This window comes from Arvicola amphibius, chromosome 8, assembly GCF_903992535.2.
Source record: "Arvicola amphibius chromosome 8, mArvAmp1.2, whole genome shotgun sequence".
NCBI classification, from domain to species: Eukaryota; Metazoa; Chordata; class Mammalia; order Rodentia; family Cricetidae; genus Arvicola; species Arvicola amphibius.
The window spans coordinates 51,376,171-51,394,890 of NC_052054.1; the positions used below are offsets into that span (position 1 = coordinate 51,376,171).

General features: G+C 44.4%; 1 protein-coding gene across 1 annotated transcript; it reads right to left on the bottom strand.

The window, feature by feature from the left end:
- Window positions 1–3,964: 3,964 nt before the first annotated feature.
- On the bottom strand, window positions 3,965–12,042 carry LOC119820348 (sodium-dependent glucose transporter 1C-like). The gene is made up of 4 exons (XM_038338567.1): window positions 11,730–12,042; window positions 8,680–8,848; window positions 7,907–8,023; window positions 3,965–6,910 (listed from the first exon to the last, which is right to left on the bottom strand). The coding sequence occupies exons 2-4, from the start codon at window positions 8,726–8,728 to the stop codon at window positions 5,697–5,699; spliced, it is 1,380 nt and encodes a 459-aa protein (XP_038194495.1). The 5' UTR covers window positions 8,729–8,848; window positions 11,730–12,042; the 3' UTR covers window positions 3,965–5,696.
- Window positions 12,043–18,720: the final 6,678 nt, after the last annotated feature.

The following is an 18,720-nucleotide window of genomic DNA, read 5'->3' on the forward strand; positions in this document are numbered from 1 at the left end:
TCATTGAGTATACCTTATTCATCAAACATGCTGTTCCTTTTCTAAAATTTTTACTCTCAAGACAAAATCGTACAAAAATCCATCATAATCCATAATATCTTGGAGACCTGCTGTTGCCTCCTTATTCTAAAAAGAGATAAACTGAGAAGCAGAGGGCTCAGTAGGACTAAGAAGTTTTATGACTGTTTAGTTGGTTTATACCCTGTGGTGATCTTAAGATGGTGGTGAAATTACATGGCATTTACTCTCTTTAACCTTAGTAAAGATGGCTGCCAGCTACATGGTTGTTGTTTATTCCCAGGTGAACCCATCAGGCATATTACCCCTCCCTCCCCCTTTTTTTTCCAAAAGGAAAAAAATCTATTTCCCTAAACAAGAGTTGAATCCAAGTTACATATACAGTATACCGTAGCAGATCTAGTCCTCTAAACAGAAGATGAGGGGGAAAGTTAATATTTACCTTATAGACCCTCTCTACTAGGCTTTGATTCCGGGAGGGGGTTGACACCAGTTAATTCCCAGCCTTTAGAGAACACTCTCTGCATCCTTGGCAGGTTTATATCAGTGAACATTTCATTAGAGTTCAGCTTCAAGGTGCTATGGCACAGCCAAGAAAGCTGAAGAGGGCAGGTGTATATCTTCAGGATAATTCATTCTCAGATAAACATCTGTAATTTGATACTTCACTGTTACATGGGCAGGTGGTTTTGTGGCAGATTTTTTTTCGAAATGTGAATTAGTTGATACATAAATACCTACAGGGGCCAGGTAACTAAAATGAATTCAGAGATGTGGGAAAGTACCGTTGTGAGCTAACCATGAAAAAATAAATTGAGCCGGGCAGTGATGGCGCATGCCTTTAATCCCAGCACTCGGGAGGCAGAGGCAAGCAGATCTCTGAGTCTGAGGCCAGCCTGGTCTACAGAGTGAGTTCCAGAACAGCCAGAACTGTTATGTAGAGAACCCCTGTCTCAGAAAACCAAAAGAGAGAGAAAGAAATAAACTGAGCATTGGTTGACTATTTAAAAAAAAAAAAGTTGAATCCAAGTTACATACAAGCATTGGGTGGCATTAAGATTACCTAATTACCTATGTGTAGATTTTTAAACTATCAACTTTTGTGACAAATTTTAAGATGACATTTGTCACAGACTTTAACCACACCCAATAAATTTGCAAATCCTGAGATAAGAGTTTAAACAAAGGTCTTAAGAGATTTGTTTTCTAGAGCAGAGAGCAAAGAGAGACTAGAGAAGAGATTTTTTTAAGACTGGAAAGTAGAAAAAGCTTAGCGATAAGAAACTTGGAATCATGTGTTTATGTGGTAGCAGAAGTTGTTACAATCCAACAATTTGGTTTTGTTTTTTTTTTTGTTTTTTTTTTTTGTTTGTTTGTTTGGTTGGCGGGCTGGTTGGTTTTTTGAGATAGGATTTCTCTGTGTAGCTTTGAAGCCTGTCCTGGAACTCACTTGTAGACCAGGCTGGCCTTGAACTCACAGAGATCCACCTGCTTCTTCCCGAGTGCTGGGATTAAAAGCATGCGCCACCTCCTTAGAAATCTAGTGTGCAATCTTTGGCCATTGAGCTCTACCGAAAACAAGCTGTTTGCAATAAGACAGTGAGGCTTTAATGAAACCTCTGAGTCCAAGGAGCCCAAAGAAATTAGAAAAGGAAGGGAGGGCCACAAACAGGAACCCCACCAATGAGGGAGGGCTCAGCATCGTAGAGGACCAGGAGGGCATGGAGAAGCCGCCAAGTGTACCTGCAGGAAGGACTTAAATGGAAGTATAACAATGGGCTCACAATCATGGAATCTACAGGTCTTCCCATGTTCCTCAGCATCCTGAAACAGCTGGCCTGAAAGATAGAATGGTCTGTTGAAGAAGTTTCACCACCAATTAGGTTGCAGCAGCCTATAGGGCTGACTGGGGGTTTTCGAGTGGATAGGTGGTATGTGTTTTGAATCAGCATCAAATATATATAAGGTTTCTCCCACAGCCAGGATCCATGGGTCCAGGAATCAAGGGACAGAAAGGGGAATGGTTCCACTCACTATCACTTCAAGCATTCTATTCCCGCAACCTTAATTTTTGGTCTAGAAGTTTTGGTTCCAAAGTGGGCACACTCCTTCCATGAGCAACAGCAAATATTCCATTGAACCGTAAGCTCAGACTTGCCCCTGGCCACTGTGGGCTTCTGATGTCCTTAAGCCAATAAGCCAAGAAAGGAATAACAGTGTTTCAAGAGGGATGCTTGATTCAGATTACCATGAGGGAATTGAATTCCTATTCCACAATGGAGGTAAGGATTATGTCTGGAATGCAGGAGATCCTTAGGGTGTCTCTTGATCCTGTGGTTAAAATCAATGGAAAACTCTAACAGCCTGATCCAAGCAGGATGACAAAGGGCACAGACCTATCAGGAATGATGGTATGGGTCACTACAGGAAAAGACCCAAGACCTGCGGAAGTGCTTGCAGAGGGTGGAGGAAATACAGAATGCGTAGCAGAGGAAGGCAGTTCTAAATACCAGCTAAGGTCATGTGATCAGTTGCAGAACAAAGATTATAATTGACATGAATGCTCCTGTCATATTTAGAATATTATTCTATAACATATATTATATATAATATATATTAGAATATACATCCACGTATACATACTCATATATCCATATATATTATATATTCACATATATTCATTCTAGAGAACCCAAATACAAGGCTGCACCTATAATCACTGAGACATCTACCTTGGCTATAGTTTTAATGCTCTGAAAAGCTTGACCTGCAGGGGCCTGAGGATGGCACACACTCCTGACAATGAATCCCCGGGTTCACAAGCCTATTCTAGCCTCTTGCCTGCATGTTGGCAGAACCTGTGATTTACTTCAAGCTAGACAAAGAGGGCAAAGGTGGTAGGATGCAGTCCTCTGCACATCCATGCCACACAACTCTGGCTTGATAGGGATTCGCTGTCGTGGGAAGGGGGTTTTCCTGCTTGCTTTGGACAGGCTGCCGTGTTTCAAGGGAGAGGAACCATGGGAAACTTTGACAAACCCAAGGAAGTGACCAGTTGATAGCCAGCAGGAAACAGGAGCCTCAGTTAGCCATTACACTGCCAGCAAACAGGTGTCCGTGGAAGGTACACGCCCAAGTCCAGTCAAGAGCACGGTCCTCCCTGACAGTGACGCTCAGTAGGCGAACAGTGAAGTCATGCCTCACTGTCCATGTTGCGAACAGCTGGATCTTGACTTGTCAGCAACAGGAAACTGGACCATCGGCTACTGTGCACCAGAAGGTATTTCCCTACGAATATTTTTTTTTCTACCTGAGCTCAGTTGTTTCCTTCCAATCTAAAAATACATCCACGCTATGACAATGACTATATTCTCATGTGGCCATTTACACTTTGGTGTGGGAAATTTCCAGTGTGGATTTTCAAATTCTATGTCAAGTTCTTATCACCGTGCCTCTCTTCCTGATGCCACCTTCTGCTCTGCAAAGTGGATGTTGAAGATAGAATCTGTGTTTAACAAGACTCCAGTGCCAGCTGCCACCTAATGCCTAACAAGCATTCTGCAAAGTGGGGCAGAGCTCATGCCCAATGTCTAGTGAGAACAGCACAGTACAGAAGGAACAATTTCTAATGCCACCCACTCGCCCACCCCCTTCAATGCTGTGTTAAGTAACCTGAACCACTGGACCCATAGGCATATGGGAGGTCATAGGCAGTGCTCCAGAAAGGTGTTATGGGGCTGGAAAGACAGTTCAGCAGTTAAGAGCACTGGCTGCTCTTTGAGAGGATCTGGAAAGTTCCATTCCCAGCAGCCACAGGGTGGCTGACAACATCTATAACTCCGGTTCCAGGGGATCTGACCCCCTCTCTTCTGGACTTTCCCAGCACCAGGCATGTTGGTACACTTACATAGATACCACAAAAGTCACACACAGAAAAAAAAATTTAATCTTTTTTTAAAAGAAGGTGTTACATTTCACTTAATAAAAAACAAAGCACTTTTTTTTTTTTTTAAAGAAAAGCAAGTTCTTAAAATCTGGTAAGAGATAGCAAACACATTGCAGCCAGACAGCTATTCATTGTCACTCCGCATAAAACCTGAGAAGTATAAGCCATTTACCAAAGGATGGCCCGTTCTGTCCTCATCCCTGACTCCCTAGGCCACACACACTATCTTCTCATCTCTATTTTGGTTTCCAGGTACTTCAAACCCCAGGAGTAGTCCTGGGGGGTGGGGGGGGATCAGGATCTCCAGTCACCAAAGAAGATAGTAACTCATTTGTAAACTAAACTTTTAGCCTGGTTTACAGTACAAATGTGATTAATACCACAACCTAGTGGGAGTCAAATCCTAAAACAGTCAGGCCCAGCCCTAGGCTCTGTTACTGAGGGAGGCTATGGGCACCAAAGGACTCATTCACACCACTTCTGCTAATGTAGTAACTCCAAAATAGCTTCTATAATTGAACCAAAGACACTGGGAAATTAGCTCAGTGGTGGAGCACTTGCTCAGCAAGGGCAAGGCCCTGTGTTCATTCAGTCACCCACACTGGGGAAAAAAGTAAAAGCTAAAAGAAAAAAAATAATTACATAAAATCAAAAGAATGTCTCCAGATCCTCTCTGAACATGATATAGATTCATATATAAAAATAACCTCTCTCTTTATAGTGTCAGCAAAAATACCATAATCTCTGAAATGCAGTGATGGAACATGACACCGTGATTGGGGAAAAAATGTTTATAAGTGCATGGGAAACAAGAACAGAATTTACTAGAATTCTTAAGTGACGGTCCTTCGGTCTGAGGGAAAGGGGCGTGTTGGCAATCGGTGGATGCGGCAGCGCTACCAAACGGCTTGCTAAACTGCGGCTCCACAAGCCGCAGCGTTCAGAGGGCTGACCAGCCTTGCTGTTTCACCTTACGCCTGAAATGAACGGGCTACTTTAGCAAAAATATTACACACCTTTAAAACTTACACATTTCACTGTGCATGGTGATCCACGCCTCTAGGACAAAATTCAGGAGGTAGAGACCTGGGCTAATTAATAAAATCCAGGCTGGCCTGGACTATAAAGTAAGACTCAAGAAACAAAGTAAACCCAAACCCTAAAATTTGAAAATAATCTCCTTTGCATTTCTAGACTCACAGGAGACCAAATAAGCCAGACTTGTGTCAAAGCTCAACATGAAGTCAGGGAGGAAGCTAGATATTGATCTAGAAACCATGGCCTGCTGTGTTCTCACAGAAATAGTTGGTCAGCAGTACTTTTTCAGCTCAACCCTACACAGCGGGTAAAATGAGATCTCTGTTTCCGAAGTCGGCTCTTTCATGTGACCGTTCTCCACAAGCCCCCACAGAATACAAACTATGACCGTTTGCTCAGCCCAGTAGCTCCACTGTCCTACCGTGTAACTACTGGTGAGCTATCTGGCTCTACACACGGAAGTGCCTTCTGAGTGGTGGAGGCCAGGAAACGGTCTCCTGGCAAGAGCCATGGTGTACCCAGGACTCTTGAGGCGCCTACGGCAAGCACTTCAAATCGTTCCAGTGCTTGCTGTGAACGCACACAAACTTCCATTGCCAAAGCACGCTGAAAGCCCATCAAAGCCCTGCTCTGAGCGGTGCCCTCAGGAGTGGCTGTTATGCGATGAAGCCGTTCAGTAAGTCATCTATGACTGTCAGTCCCTCTTGTCCTGGTGACGCACAAGAGAACTGCTGCTGTTGACTGAAAAGTACCCATCTGAGAGGTACCGATCGGAAGCCTCAGGGGTGGGCTCCATCAGGACATCTCTAGATGGGTCCCTTGGAGGCTCCCGCACTGGCTCACACGTTTCAACCACTTCAAAATCCATTTCATTCCATTTTTCTGCATCTTCCTCTTCATCCTCTTCGGCACAGTTATTGAGCTCAGAGCTGGAAAGCAAAGCTCTCTGGTCTTCACTCTTCCTTCCTTGGCGCTGGCGTTCCAGGGGTAAGGTGGCTAATTTATACATCACAGGAAAAAGAACTCCAGTGAAGATGGCTGACCCCAGACCCGTGTACAGAACCACTGGCAGGCCTGGGTAGAGTCCCTGAAGAATTCCAATGACTGCAGGAATCGCCATTTCCCCCAGAGCAGCACCAATGACAAAGAATGCTGCAGACTTCCCAGTTAAGGTGGTGTACTGCTCGATCCAGGAAATGCCGCTGGGAAATGTGGCTGCCATCGAGGCTCCATACACAGCAGTCGCGATCCAGAGGCAGAGAGGGCTCTTGTCAAAAAGCACCAGAAAGAAAGATGAAGCAAGGCTGCCAATGTTGCACAACACAATCATGGTTCCAGGCTGTAAGAATGTTGCAAAGAAGATGGCCAGGCCCCTGCAGGCTGCAAAGGTCCCCCAGAAGACGGAGTTCAAGCCAGCTGCTTCAGTTTCTTTCATGCCAACATGGGTGGTGGCGAATGAGAATACGTAAGAGCCGTAGGTCACCTCGGCTCCAACATAAAAGAAGAAGAAGATGAAGAGGAGGCAGAGCAGGGCCCTGTGATACTTCGCTCTTCGGGATTCCTGGGCAGATATTGTGGCTTTTTCCTGCTTTGAGCGTTTCTTACAAAACAGACCAAACAGAAAGACAGAAACTACTAGGACATAGGTGCCGATGGAAGCGTAGGTCCACAGCAGATTCATGTCCTCGGGTACTGCAAACAGAGAGTCTGGGCTGGCTTCAGAGGATCGGTTCAGCATTAGAGGGTCAAAGTCGAACTCTGTGTGGTTCTGAGTGGACGCTGTTGTACCCCAGGCCAATTTAGCCAGCAGGGGAGCCAGGAAGGCACCCAAGGCGAAACTGAAGTGTAAGGCCTGCATGTGTGGGGCTCCTTTGTCTCCCCAAAGATCCAAGATGAGGACGTTCCCACCTGCCAACAAAAGAAATTCTCGAAATTAACAATCAGTTAATGAGAACACTACATCGCTATTTAAAAAAATGTAGTGTGTGGGGGGCAGGGCACTGGTCCCATCCAGAGTCAGCGTGCTGATATAAAGCTTGCAGTAAGGCAAAGCCATGTTTGAGAGTTCTGACCCCTTATCACCAGCAGACTGTAGCACAGCATCTCTTCTTAACACACAGAATATATGAGCTGGAAACCACTACCCACTAGGGCCAGGCACATTAGCAAAGGCATTCTATAAAATGTGCTAGCACCACACCAGGGGGTATACAGATATAACACACACACACCTACCTGTAAGAGAAAGAGATTGATTTTAGCACCACATAGTAGCCGAATCAGCAAAGCTTTCTATTCTTGCACCTGGCAGCCACTGTCACGGAAGTCCATACCCAGGGTTGTGACATACATCACAGCACCAAGCACAGCTCTCCGCCCCTGCACTATCCTGCTGGAGAGCCTATGGGGTGACAGCCAGAGGCATTAAGTCTCTGGCTCTCTTTTTAACTTTCAGACAAGCATACATTTCACTCCAGTTTTACAACCAGATGGAACCTAATGTATACAATAGTCCCACAATATGTCCAACAACACGAGAGCAGGGAGGAAAGGGACGGAGGACCATGGAGGGGAGCAAACGTCACAGTACCCTGTGGAGAGGGTCCGCCGGTGGCTCTCAGAGTAAAGGACCAGATGCTATCCGTACTACACTTACCCATGGGAGGGGCAGCCTTCCACGTTTGGATATCCTAAATCCCCTCTTGCTCACGGAGAAACGTCATTGATGCTTATTTCATAGGCAAACACTCAAAAGATGCTCTGATGTCGCTGCTAGGTGAGTGACTCTGACCAGGTGCTGTGGCCCCAGCCTGACATTTCAAATGACAGTGTAATGTCATCTGCCTTCCTTTTCCTAGCAGTAGTGTCCCCAGCAGTGCAGATGACAGTACGGGATACACTAACCTGTATCCAGAATGCCCATTGAAATACCGAAGACAGACATCATGACAACCAGCAAGACCGCTGTCCTGCAGAACGGAGTAAGATAAAGACCAACTGTGGTAGCAGAAAGCGACACCCCTGAAAAGAAACATTAGAAGGTTGGCTAAAACAGCTCTGTTTTTGGTAACAAAGTATTTACTTATTCATCAGCAATAAAGTATTTTTGTTTCCATAGGAGTTTTAATGCACCAATCGAATTGTCTTTAGTCATGCCAATTTATTAAAAAAGGCCTGCTAACAGCTCTGCCCTCTCTTCCAGGGTCAGGATCCAAGAGGATCAGCCTGTGCTCATCCCTGACATGGGCAGTAGGACTGAAATGTCACCTACATCACTTCCCTTCTGTCCCCAGTTCCTTCATCTTCAACCCCAAGTCCACAGAGCGTGGCCAGGTTCCAGGAGTTATTCTGACCCCCATGGCCCCAGAAGCCCTGCCGTACCCTCAGATAGGCAGAGCTTCAAGGTCTGCCAGTGTGTCAGCCTGGAGCAGAGCCAACAGTAAAAGCCAGCATTGCTCAAAGGGTTATCAACACTCGCTCCCAAGGGTCAATCAAGTTTACAGTGGGATGGATACAGACTCCCTCCTGCTGCCAAAGCGGAAAGAGGAACTCAGCTCCAGCTGCCAGGCGGATGCCAGCACAGTGCCCAACACAGGTATCAACAATCTTCCAGAGTTAGATCTGCGTTGTAAATTTGTTGACAGAAACAAGGAAGGAAAAAGGCAGTGTTTGCTTACCCAAAAGTAAAAAGTGATTAATGCACCCAAAAAGAACTCCTCCGATCATAGAGCCTCCTAAGTATCCCGAGGCCCGGCCCACAAAGATGAAAGACAGGCTGCTGATGTTCCGGTTCACATTTCTTGCCAAATCTGGAAAGGTGGGTCCCAGTATAGCAACACTCAGTCCCTACAGTTACAAAGAAGAGCTTTACTCTCGCTGAAACACTGCCCAAGAAGCAGCTTTCGGATGGTAACGAAACCACAGGTGGGAGGTTATAGTCTATCATAAGGGACTTCAGAGGACACTAAGTCAAACCTAAGGAAACACATTAGCAGTAAGTAAACACTCCCCAATGGCTTTTTATTCAAAACGCTTGATATTTTTTAAAGTTTTTGCTTTGTTTTGGAGACCCTAATATCATAGTCTTCCTGCCTCAGTCTCCAAATGTTGGTACTACCAGTGTGTTCCAACACACGTAACTTAAAAAAACTACTTTTCTTTTGTTTCAACTGTTCAGTATTGAACAATACCCTAAAAGACCATTATGTATTAACAGTTAATGTGTAACAAACCAGGGGCTAAGGAGATGGCTCCGTCAGTGACCTGCCTGCTGCACCAACAAGAGGACCTGGGTTTGGAACTCCATCATCACATAAAAAGGACAGTACCTTAGGTGGGGTTCATTGCTACAATGAACCACCATGACTGACAAGCAAGTTGGGGAGGAAAGGGCATAAGATTTACACCTCCATACTGGAGTCCATCATTGAAAGAATCCAGGACAGGGCAGGACCCTGGAGGCAGGAGCTGATGCAGTGGCCATGGAGGGTGCTGCTTACTGGCTTGCTCAGCTTACCTTCTTATAGAACTCAGGACCGCAGCCCAGAGATGGCACCACCCACAATGGGCTGGGCCCTCCCACGTCAATCACTAATTAAGAAAAGGCCTTACAACCGAATCTTATGGAGACATTTTCTCAACTGAAGTTTCTTCCTTTCAGAGAACTCTAATTGTGTCAACTTGACATAAAACTAGCCAGCACGGACTGGAGAGATGGCTCAGAGGTTAAGAGCACTGACTGCTCTTCCAAAGGTTCTGAGTTCAATTCCTAGCAACCACATGATGGTTCACAACCATCTGTAATGAGATCTGGTGCCCTCTTCTGGCCTGCAGGGACGCATGCAAGTAGACTGCTGTATATATAATTAATAAATAAATCTTTAAAAACACAGAAATTTATATATATACATATAATACATATATATATAATATATATATATGTGTGTGTGTGTGTGTGATATATACTAGCCAGCACACACAGGCACAGCAGCATGTCTAGAATCCCAGCAACCCCTGGGGCTCACTAATCAGCTAGTCTGACTGAACTGGTAAGTTTCGGGCTCAATGAGAGACCCTGTCAAACAATAAGGAGGACAGCAGTTGAGGACGCCACCTCTGGCCTCTACACACAAACCCTATAAACCAAAATAAAAATATATAATGAACTATTTTTAAAATATATTCTTATATTTTCAAATACACTATATGCTTAAAGTATAGAAATTTAATTGCTAGAATTTTAAATTATTAATCACCAAATTATTATCTTTTACATTAAGATGCCAATATTTCTGGCACACATGGTGTCCTTCCTTTAGATTGCATATGCATGTATCTATACCTAAAACGGTCGATAAGCAATTTGAATGTTCCTATGTCTACAGTTCTCCTCAAATTCCAAAGCCATGGTATTTCCACGGACTGTAAAACTTTCTTAGCAAAAATACACATAACATGGACAGAATGATTGTACAATAAGATGTTCTATAATGCACTAGCAAGAACTAAGGGTTACGCCTCCATTTCAGGTGAAATTCCCAAGAACCTTTAAGGAAAATGTTTCTAAGACGTGTGAATTTTAAGAACCATGGACCGTGGGCAGAGGATACAGCTGAGGAAAAGCCTGGCATACTTGAAGCAAGCCCTTGGGTCAATCCCCAGTCTGCATATAAATAAATTTTAAAAAATGGTTGTGTTGGGCTGTTTTGCTATAAACCAAGCAGCAGCAAGGGCTAAAGACCAGGTACAAATAGGCCTGCGCATGGTGCAGGCTCTCTTCCAACTTCTTCAAAGCACTCGCAAGACCTGGCACACAGTCAGGGTCTCTCTCTATCACCTCCAGCACCTTATTCCTTTCCTGCTTCCCATCGAAGTCTTCAGACAACTGAGACTCAGACTGGGATGCCAAGTGATGGGAAGCGACTCTGGTCAAAGGCTGAGCCCTCATAACACTCAAGTCAGAAAGTATCAAGTTTAGGCCGGTGGTCCGTCCACAGCTTCAACTCCAGCACTCAGGAGGCAGAGGAGGGTGGATCTCTACGAATTCGAGGCCATCCTGATCTATACAGCGAGTTCCAGAGTAGCCAAGGCTACATTAGTGAGACCTTCTGTCTGTGAGTTAGAGGCCAATTGGGTCTACATAGCGAGTTCCAAGCCAAGTAGCTGGAGCTACAGAAAGAGACGCTGTCTTAAAAGGTGTTTCTGTTCTTGTACGTGAATGAAATGAAAATCATTTAAGGATCTGAAGGCTTGATTTAAACAGGGCTGTGAACAGGATAAGAAACAGGTCCTTAATGCTATCATTTAACCAAAAAAAAAAAAAAGCCACTTTCTTCTCTGGGTTTACTTTCCCATCCGCAAAATAAAGCGGCTGGCAGGATTTGCTCAGGACTCCAGGAAGAGGCAATCTCTCAAAGCTTTTCTGTGGTCGATCTGGAGCTTCGGTGGGTGGGAGCAAAAGATAGCTGGTAAAGGCCCGGACTCCCCTCCTATATCCCCCCCCCCCTTTGCCCCAGGAAAGTTGGTTTGCTCATGTTGGAAAACGTATTTTTAAATGACTCTGACAAGAACCCTCCACGATTAGAGTTCTGCCCACTTTTTCCAGATGACAAAACTGAGACCAAGGCACCCAAAGATCACGCAAGGCACGGGGCACTGAGGAGACCACGTTCCCTGCAGGACGCTTGCTCCAGCCTTGGCCAGAGAGGGTTTCAAACCCAGCTCTCACCAGCCCCAGGAAGGCGGCACACAGCACCACGGTGGTGAACCAGCGCAGCACGTTCTCGGCACGGCTTTTCCGCCCGGAGGCCACAGCTTCGGACTCATTCTCTGGCCCCGGATCGGCCCGGAGGAGCCGCTGCCCTCCGGCCTCACGGAACTCCAGCTCCAACTCCAGCGTGGCGGCTCCAGGACGCTCTCTACCTGCCGAGCTCCGTGCACCCCAGCCTCGGGCGTGCAGGGCTGTGCCCGGCCCCGCCCACGAGCCCCAGAGTCTCCCGGGGCCCGGGACCAGCCCGACGGAGCGTGACGCGTGAGCGGAGCCTTCCTACCCGGCAGGTGCGGCTCCAGGGCACCGCCCTCCGGATCGCAGGGCGTCTGCGCAGATCACGTTGCGGAAATGAGGCTTCTAGTCAACCAGGAGCTGGTCTTCAAACCGGAAGTTAAGCTGGTTGCCTTGGTGATCGGGTTTCCTGGACCAGGTGAGATGTAGTAGTAAACTGAGCCCGGGAGTTTTGTGCCTGGGGCACGCTAGGCAGAAGAAGTAGGACTTGCAGCCTGGCACAAGACGAACCAAAGGGTAAGAAGTCACAAAACTTAGGAAGAAAACCCGCCTAGAACTTCAGACTTCGGGATCACCTGGAAACCCGAAGGGTTTATTACACTCTGGTCTTTACATGCTTTCCAAAACCTTTGCCCTTGCTCCTTGAACGTACGAGAATGTTCTAAGACAGCTTCTTATTCCACAGCTATTGACTCTCACGTGTAAACCCACACATTAAGTATCTGTTAATTTGCAAAACATTCAGAATCCCACGTGATCCCGTCTAGGAATAGGAATATTAAGAGTAACAAGTCTCCAAAGGCCAGACAACAAACCACTGGTCTTTCCTGAAGAGTCAAACAATAGCTCAGGAAAGAAATCCGGGTCAAAAGGAGCTGCAAGCACTTGCCCGCCCTAGTTCTTGCAGACAGTTCCATTGTTATGAGTGGAGCTGGGTGTGAGTTTGTTTGCCAAGTGGCTATGCCAGCTGAAAAAGAAAGATCATGTACATGACTACAGATTTGGTTCTTGTTTAAACACAGGGACCACTGCCTCAAATGCAGCGATACTGTTCTGTATCTGAAATCCTTGTCTACTTGTATGTCTGTCTCCAATACCCACTCCACTTAGACTCTCAAGCTAGTACAAAACTTAGTCTTGTCATTGTCTATAAACCAACGTTCCACCTTAATTTACATGGTCATTAACTTCTCTATTTGTTTCAGAACTATCTCTTAAATTGGTTTCCAACTCCTCCTCTCCGTTCCAACTATCTTAACGATTGTTTTCATTTCTCATGTAGAATATTTCAAAAGTTTTCTGATTGGGCTCCAAAGGTGTGTGTCTTGAAATTTTCAGTGGGACACTGAAATTTAGAACACAAAAATGATTAAATAAAGACATTTTAAGACGTGAATTATTCTGCATGCTACAATACCAACGTACTCTTTGCTTCTGCCGTGTTTGTTTTACTGTGTCCTAGGTTTTAATGGTGGCTAATTGGGCAAATCGGTAACATTTCAGTGATTCTGAGACCTGTTAACTATTTCAAATGGGCTGGCCAGAGGAAGTCAGAAATCCTCTTTGTCTCCACAGCATGCCATTAATGCTGCACCACTCCAAATGGATAGCAACTGTCTATATGAATGTTAGCTGTTTTGTGTTCCGCCAAGTGGCATACTCTGTTTAAGTCTCTGGTTCAGCCCTCTGAGCAGATGGAATGCCAGGCAAAATAGCACATTCGCTTATCTTAAGACAGGTAGTTTAACTACATATCCTTCCTGAAAATGCCCTGTCCATCTCCTAAATAAAAACTGTCAGTAAATACAACCGTCAGTAAATACAATACTGCCGTTTCTCCTATGTGAAGGAAACAAAAATAGCTGTTGGGAGCAAGAGGACACTAAAGAAAAGGTACCGTAAAACCTACAGCTGAAAAAGGCTCTCTAGTTAGAGAAATCTAGGTAACAGCGTGTGGGATTAGGTACCACTGGATTGCAAGGATGGCCTAGAGATTTTGCACAAATATCTATTGTCTTCCATTTTGCTTCTTTGTAGGTAATATTGGGGTGGTATGAGGGCTGGTCATTGTATTATTAATTCATTTTCTTAATAGTGTTTTATGATGGCTTGATTTCCTCTCGGGCTTCTTGCCTCAAATTGTATTTATGTTTTTATTCTAGGCAAGGCTTGCTTTTGTCTGTTGTTATCTCAACTTGGGCAACTGACCTTAGTCATCTTACATCTGTTTTTCATTCTTTTGTTTGTTTGTTTGTTTGTTTGTTTCAAGACATGCTTTCTCTGTATAGCCCTGGCTGTCCTGGAACTTACTCTGTAGACCAGGCTGGCCTCAAACTCACAGAGATTCACCTGCCTCTGCCTCCCAAGTGCTGGGATTAAAGGCCACCATCACCTAGCAACATCTGTTTTGTTGTTGTTTTGAGGGCCTTTTTTGCACAAATTCTTCTTGTGAAAGAAGGCTGTCAGTTTTCTCCCCTTATTTGACCCCTTCACAAGTTGCATGGAGAAAATTTCGGGACTGGGGCTTCTCAGTATCTCTAAGTTAATGATACTATTCCCTTTTGGGAGATAGATATGTGAACATTTTGTTTCCAAAGAGTCATATCCTGATGGCGTAAATCACAAACAATCCCACACCAGTTTGGAATTATGATTAATAGAAAGGTTATTTATTTAAAGGGGAAAAAACTTACAGATCACCATCCCAGACAACAGCCCTCTGCGCAATCAGGAAGGGAGCCTAGTCGTCAGAAGCGGAGCCGGAAGCCAGAGAGCGAGCGGAGGGAAGTGGCCGCATTTTTAAAAAGAGAGACCACGCCCCAATGGGCTGGTATCTCAGCGGCTATTGGCTGAAGGAGCAGAAGGAGCTCCCGCAACAATATCCTAACAAATGGACAGGGGCACAATTTACCAGGAGAAAAAAGTGTTGCCCAATTTCTCCCGATAATAATTTTATACGTGTGGTGGTTTGAATGAAAACGGCTTCTATAGGCTCACAAGGAGTGGTACTATTTAAAAGGATTCCTGTATGTGGCCTTGTTGAAGGAAGTGTGTCACTGGGGGTGAGCTAGGGGGTTTCAGTTGCTCAAGCCAGACCCTGTGCTCTCTCTCTTCCTGCTGCCTGCTGACCTGGATGTAGAACTCTCAGCTCCTCCTGTTCTATGTCTTTCTGTGTGCCACCGTGCTCACCATCATGAGGATAATGGACTAAACCTCTGAAACTGTAAGCCAGCCCCAATTAAATGCTTTTTTTTATAAGAGTTGCAATGGTCATGGTGTCTCTTCACAGCAATGAAACCCTAAGACGATAGGATCTGACTTACAGGCAGTATGGGTAAATTTGACTTACAGGCAGTATGGGTAAATTTGACTTACAGACAGTATGGGTAAATTGGAATCTCTGACCATTTGAATTTTATTTTTATTCTGGGGGAGATTTTAAACATGGTGGGGCGTAAAACAGAGTAGCTCAAGTTTCTGCCGGGATCTTTGTTTCCTGTTGGTTAATAATTATCTCTATTTCTCCTAATATATTAGTAGTGGAAAACTCCTTATTCCCCAGAGCAGCCCTGTTATTGTCTGCCTTTTCTTCTTTCAAAGTTTCTTTCAGAGGCTGCTGCCCCTGTGAGAGAACACCCATTTCACTTGCAGTTTCTTTTGTCTTTTTTCGAGATGGAATGAATTAGGTTTCTTTCCCTGCGAGCGTAACTGTTCTTGTAGGCTAATAATCTGAATCATGCTGCCTTTTCCTTTTTTATAATAGTTCTAGAAATCGCTAAAGTACAAAGGTCTGGTGTGGGAGGTGATGTATGCTGTGAATACGTTTTCTTGCCATTGGTTAATAAAGGAGCTGCTTTCGGCCAGTGGCTTAACAGAGTAAAGCCAGGCTGAAGAGATAATGAGAGAGAGTAGGCAGAGTCAGGAGAAGCCATGTAGCCACCTGCAGTAGACAGACACATATGCTGGAGCCCACTGGAACCTTGCCGGTAAGCCACAGCCATGTGGCAATACACAGATTGATAGAAATGGGTTAGTTTAAGATATAAGAGCTAGACAGAAATACACTTAAACTATTAGTCAAACAATACTGCAATTAATACAGATTTCTGTATGACTATTTCAGGAGTCTTGGTGGCTGGGAAATGAACAAGCAGCCTCCAACAACAAAGGTCTTCAGTGGGAAGGGAGACCCATGTTGTATTACTGTGTTTGACTAAATGGCCAAATTTCCTAGCTTTTCAATGATGCAGAATTGAATAACCATCACTTCCATCACCTCAGAGGTCTAAGAATTCCTGGGTGGCTTGCAAATGAGACACAGAAGTTAGCCACAGTTCTTCTTACCTTACAGTGCTGTATTTTGGCCCCATCAGTAATTTGTGGATATAATTTTGGTACTACAGCAGAGGCAGTTTTCTTTCTTTTATTTATTTATTTATTTATTTATTTATTATGTATACAATATTCTGACTGCATATGTGCCTGAAGGCCAGAAGAGGGTGCCAGACCTCATTACAGATGGTTGTGAGCCACCATGTGGTTGCTGGGAATTGAACTCAGGACCTTTGGAAGAGCAGGCAATGCTCTTAACCGCTGAGCCATCTCTCCAGCCCCCAGAGGCAGTTTTCTAATTGATGGGAGGCATTTTTAGCATCATTGGTCCTGTTTTTATCAAAGTCTGTAAGGGGATTTCTCCATTCTTCAAGCAAAACCAAAAGAGAAAAAGGGACCCTTGGACTGCAGAAAGCAAGTAGGACTGCTCAAGTTTTCCCTCTTTTCCCCTCCCTCCTCCTCTCCCCCTTTCTCTTCCCCCCTCTATCTTTCCTGACAACCAAGGGACTATCCCTCTGCTTCCTGGTGAGAATATGTCTTCCACTGGAGCATCCTGCCATGATGTTCTGCTTACCAGAACAGCCAGGCCAAGCAACTCTGGACCAAAACTTCTGAGCTCATGACCAAAATAAACCTTTCTTCCTGTAAATCTGTTACCTCAGGTATTTGGCAAATATGGAAAGTTTGAGAGGACTTTGATGTGCCAAAAAAAGACATGAGAGACACTGGAAGATGACATGGGAAGGTAGGCTAGGTCTACACCATGGAGAGCTTCGTGTGCCATACCAAAGGTTTGGGTTGGCCAGTATACATCTGCTAGCAAGACAAGATTGACAAAATAGAAATTGTTTTCTAGATGTGTCAGCTTAATAAGTCATCTTTTTGTTCTGGCTCGGTTTTTGAGTCAGAGTCAAGGGCAACCAGATTTCCTAACTCTCCTGCTCTTACTTCCCATAAACTAGGATTGCAGACATGCAAACAATACAGTCAGTTTTACTTGTACAGTTATTTCTAAAATCAGGTTTCCTATCTGTCGAAAGATTAATTACAAGGTTGCTTTAAAGATACAATAGACTTAATGTAAGCATTTAGGATTAGGCAGCATGTCATTCTGTAAAATAGGATTGTCCCTCAGCTGAGCTGAACAGAGAGGTACTTGACTTTGTATGCAGAAGAACTGACAAATCGGAAACAGAAAGAAAAGCAGATGAGTCCATAAAAAGTTACTTTTCTTGTCTGGTAGGGTGGTATATATCTGTAATCACATTCCTTGGAAGGTAGAGGCAAGATCAGTAGTAGAAGGCCAGCCTTAGCTACAGTAGTAAGCCAAGTCCAGCCTGGGCAACAAGGGACCTTGTCTGAAAAGAAAACTCTGTGATGTGGGATGTCCTTCTGTATATGTGTTGCTTTTATTGGTTAATGAATAAAGCTGCTTTGGCCTATGGCAAGGCCATCAGTCTGGAAGAGATATATAGAGAGAGTGGGCAGTGTTGAGGAGATGCCATGTAACCACCAAAGAAGAAAGAGTCCAGCCAAAACCTTAGGTAAGCCACAGCCTCGTGGCAATACGCAGATTAATAGAATGGGTTAATTTAAGATGTAAGAGTTAGTTAATAAGAAGCCTGAACCACTGGCCAAACAGTGGTGCAACTAATATAGTTTCTGTGTGATTATTTTGTCCAGGCAGCTGGGAAACAGACAGTCTCCATTTACAGATGACGCCCAGTGCTCAGCAATGTACATCCACATAAAGCCCAAGAAAGTTTAAAAAAAAAAACCTCCTAGATCCACAAAACATGGGAGCCAAGCATTTCTTGGTAGCCACATTTTTTCAGATAGGCTTTGTTTGCTGGTTACAAGCAGAGGTGACTCCTTTAAGAGAAGGCTTCCTGACTCAGCATAAGCAGCAGAAACAGCACAGCTTCTTTAAGGGAAGACTTCCTGATCCTTGCTGATAGCATGAATGGCTCTGGATCTTTTGGGAGGTCCTGTGCTTAAATGGGCTCTGTGAGCAGCATGCTACATGTTGCTTAATGGCAACATAGATCTGCTGTGTCCCTGGAGCTGGGGCAGTAAGCATGACTTGCAGAGGCCATGAACATACCATTGCCATGTTGGACTGGAAGCCAACAGGAAGGGGTGCAAAGTTGGTCCTAGCAGCACCCACTTAGCATTTAGAAAAAAATGCACTCCTGGTCAGAAAATGATTACAGATGCACAATAAAGACAGATTCAGACAGAAATAAACCTCTAAAGAGTCATAGTGTATTTAAAGCATATATGTAGACTTGGGAGAAAGAAGAAAAGAGTGTAGATAGTTAAAAAATAAAATAAAGTCTTTAAAGAGACATAAAAAGTAATATAAAAGAATATAGTCATAGATGAAAGGAGTAAAGAAAAATAAGCCTTGTAAAGATGAAAATACACAAAAAGACTGAATTGTATATATTATTCTGTTTTCTTTGAATTTTTGACTAAATGAGCTAACTAGAGAGAGACATTTCATTGTACAGGCTGCTAAGCTAAACCAACTTAAAGGTATCATGACTTCAAAATTTGAGGCTAAAGATATGTTACTTTGGAAAAGAGGTTCTGCTTTTGTTTC

Bases quoted from the DNA above. Each gene is read 5' to 3' on its own strand.
- LOC119820348 (XM_038338567.1), bottom strand. From the start codon at position 8,728: ATGATCGGAGGAGTTCTTTTTGGGTGCATTAATCACTTTTTACTTTTG. The intron at 8,024-8,679 runs GTAAGCAAACAC...GTTTCTTTTCAG, and splicing joins TAATCACTTTTTACTTTTGG to GGGTGTCGCTTTCTGCTACC. The intron at 6,911-7,906 runs GTTAGTGTATCC...TTTTGTTGGCAG, and splicing joins AATGGGCATTCTGGATACAG to GTGGGAACGTCCTCATCTTG.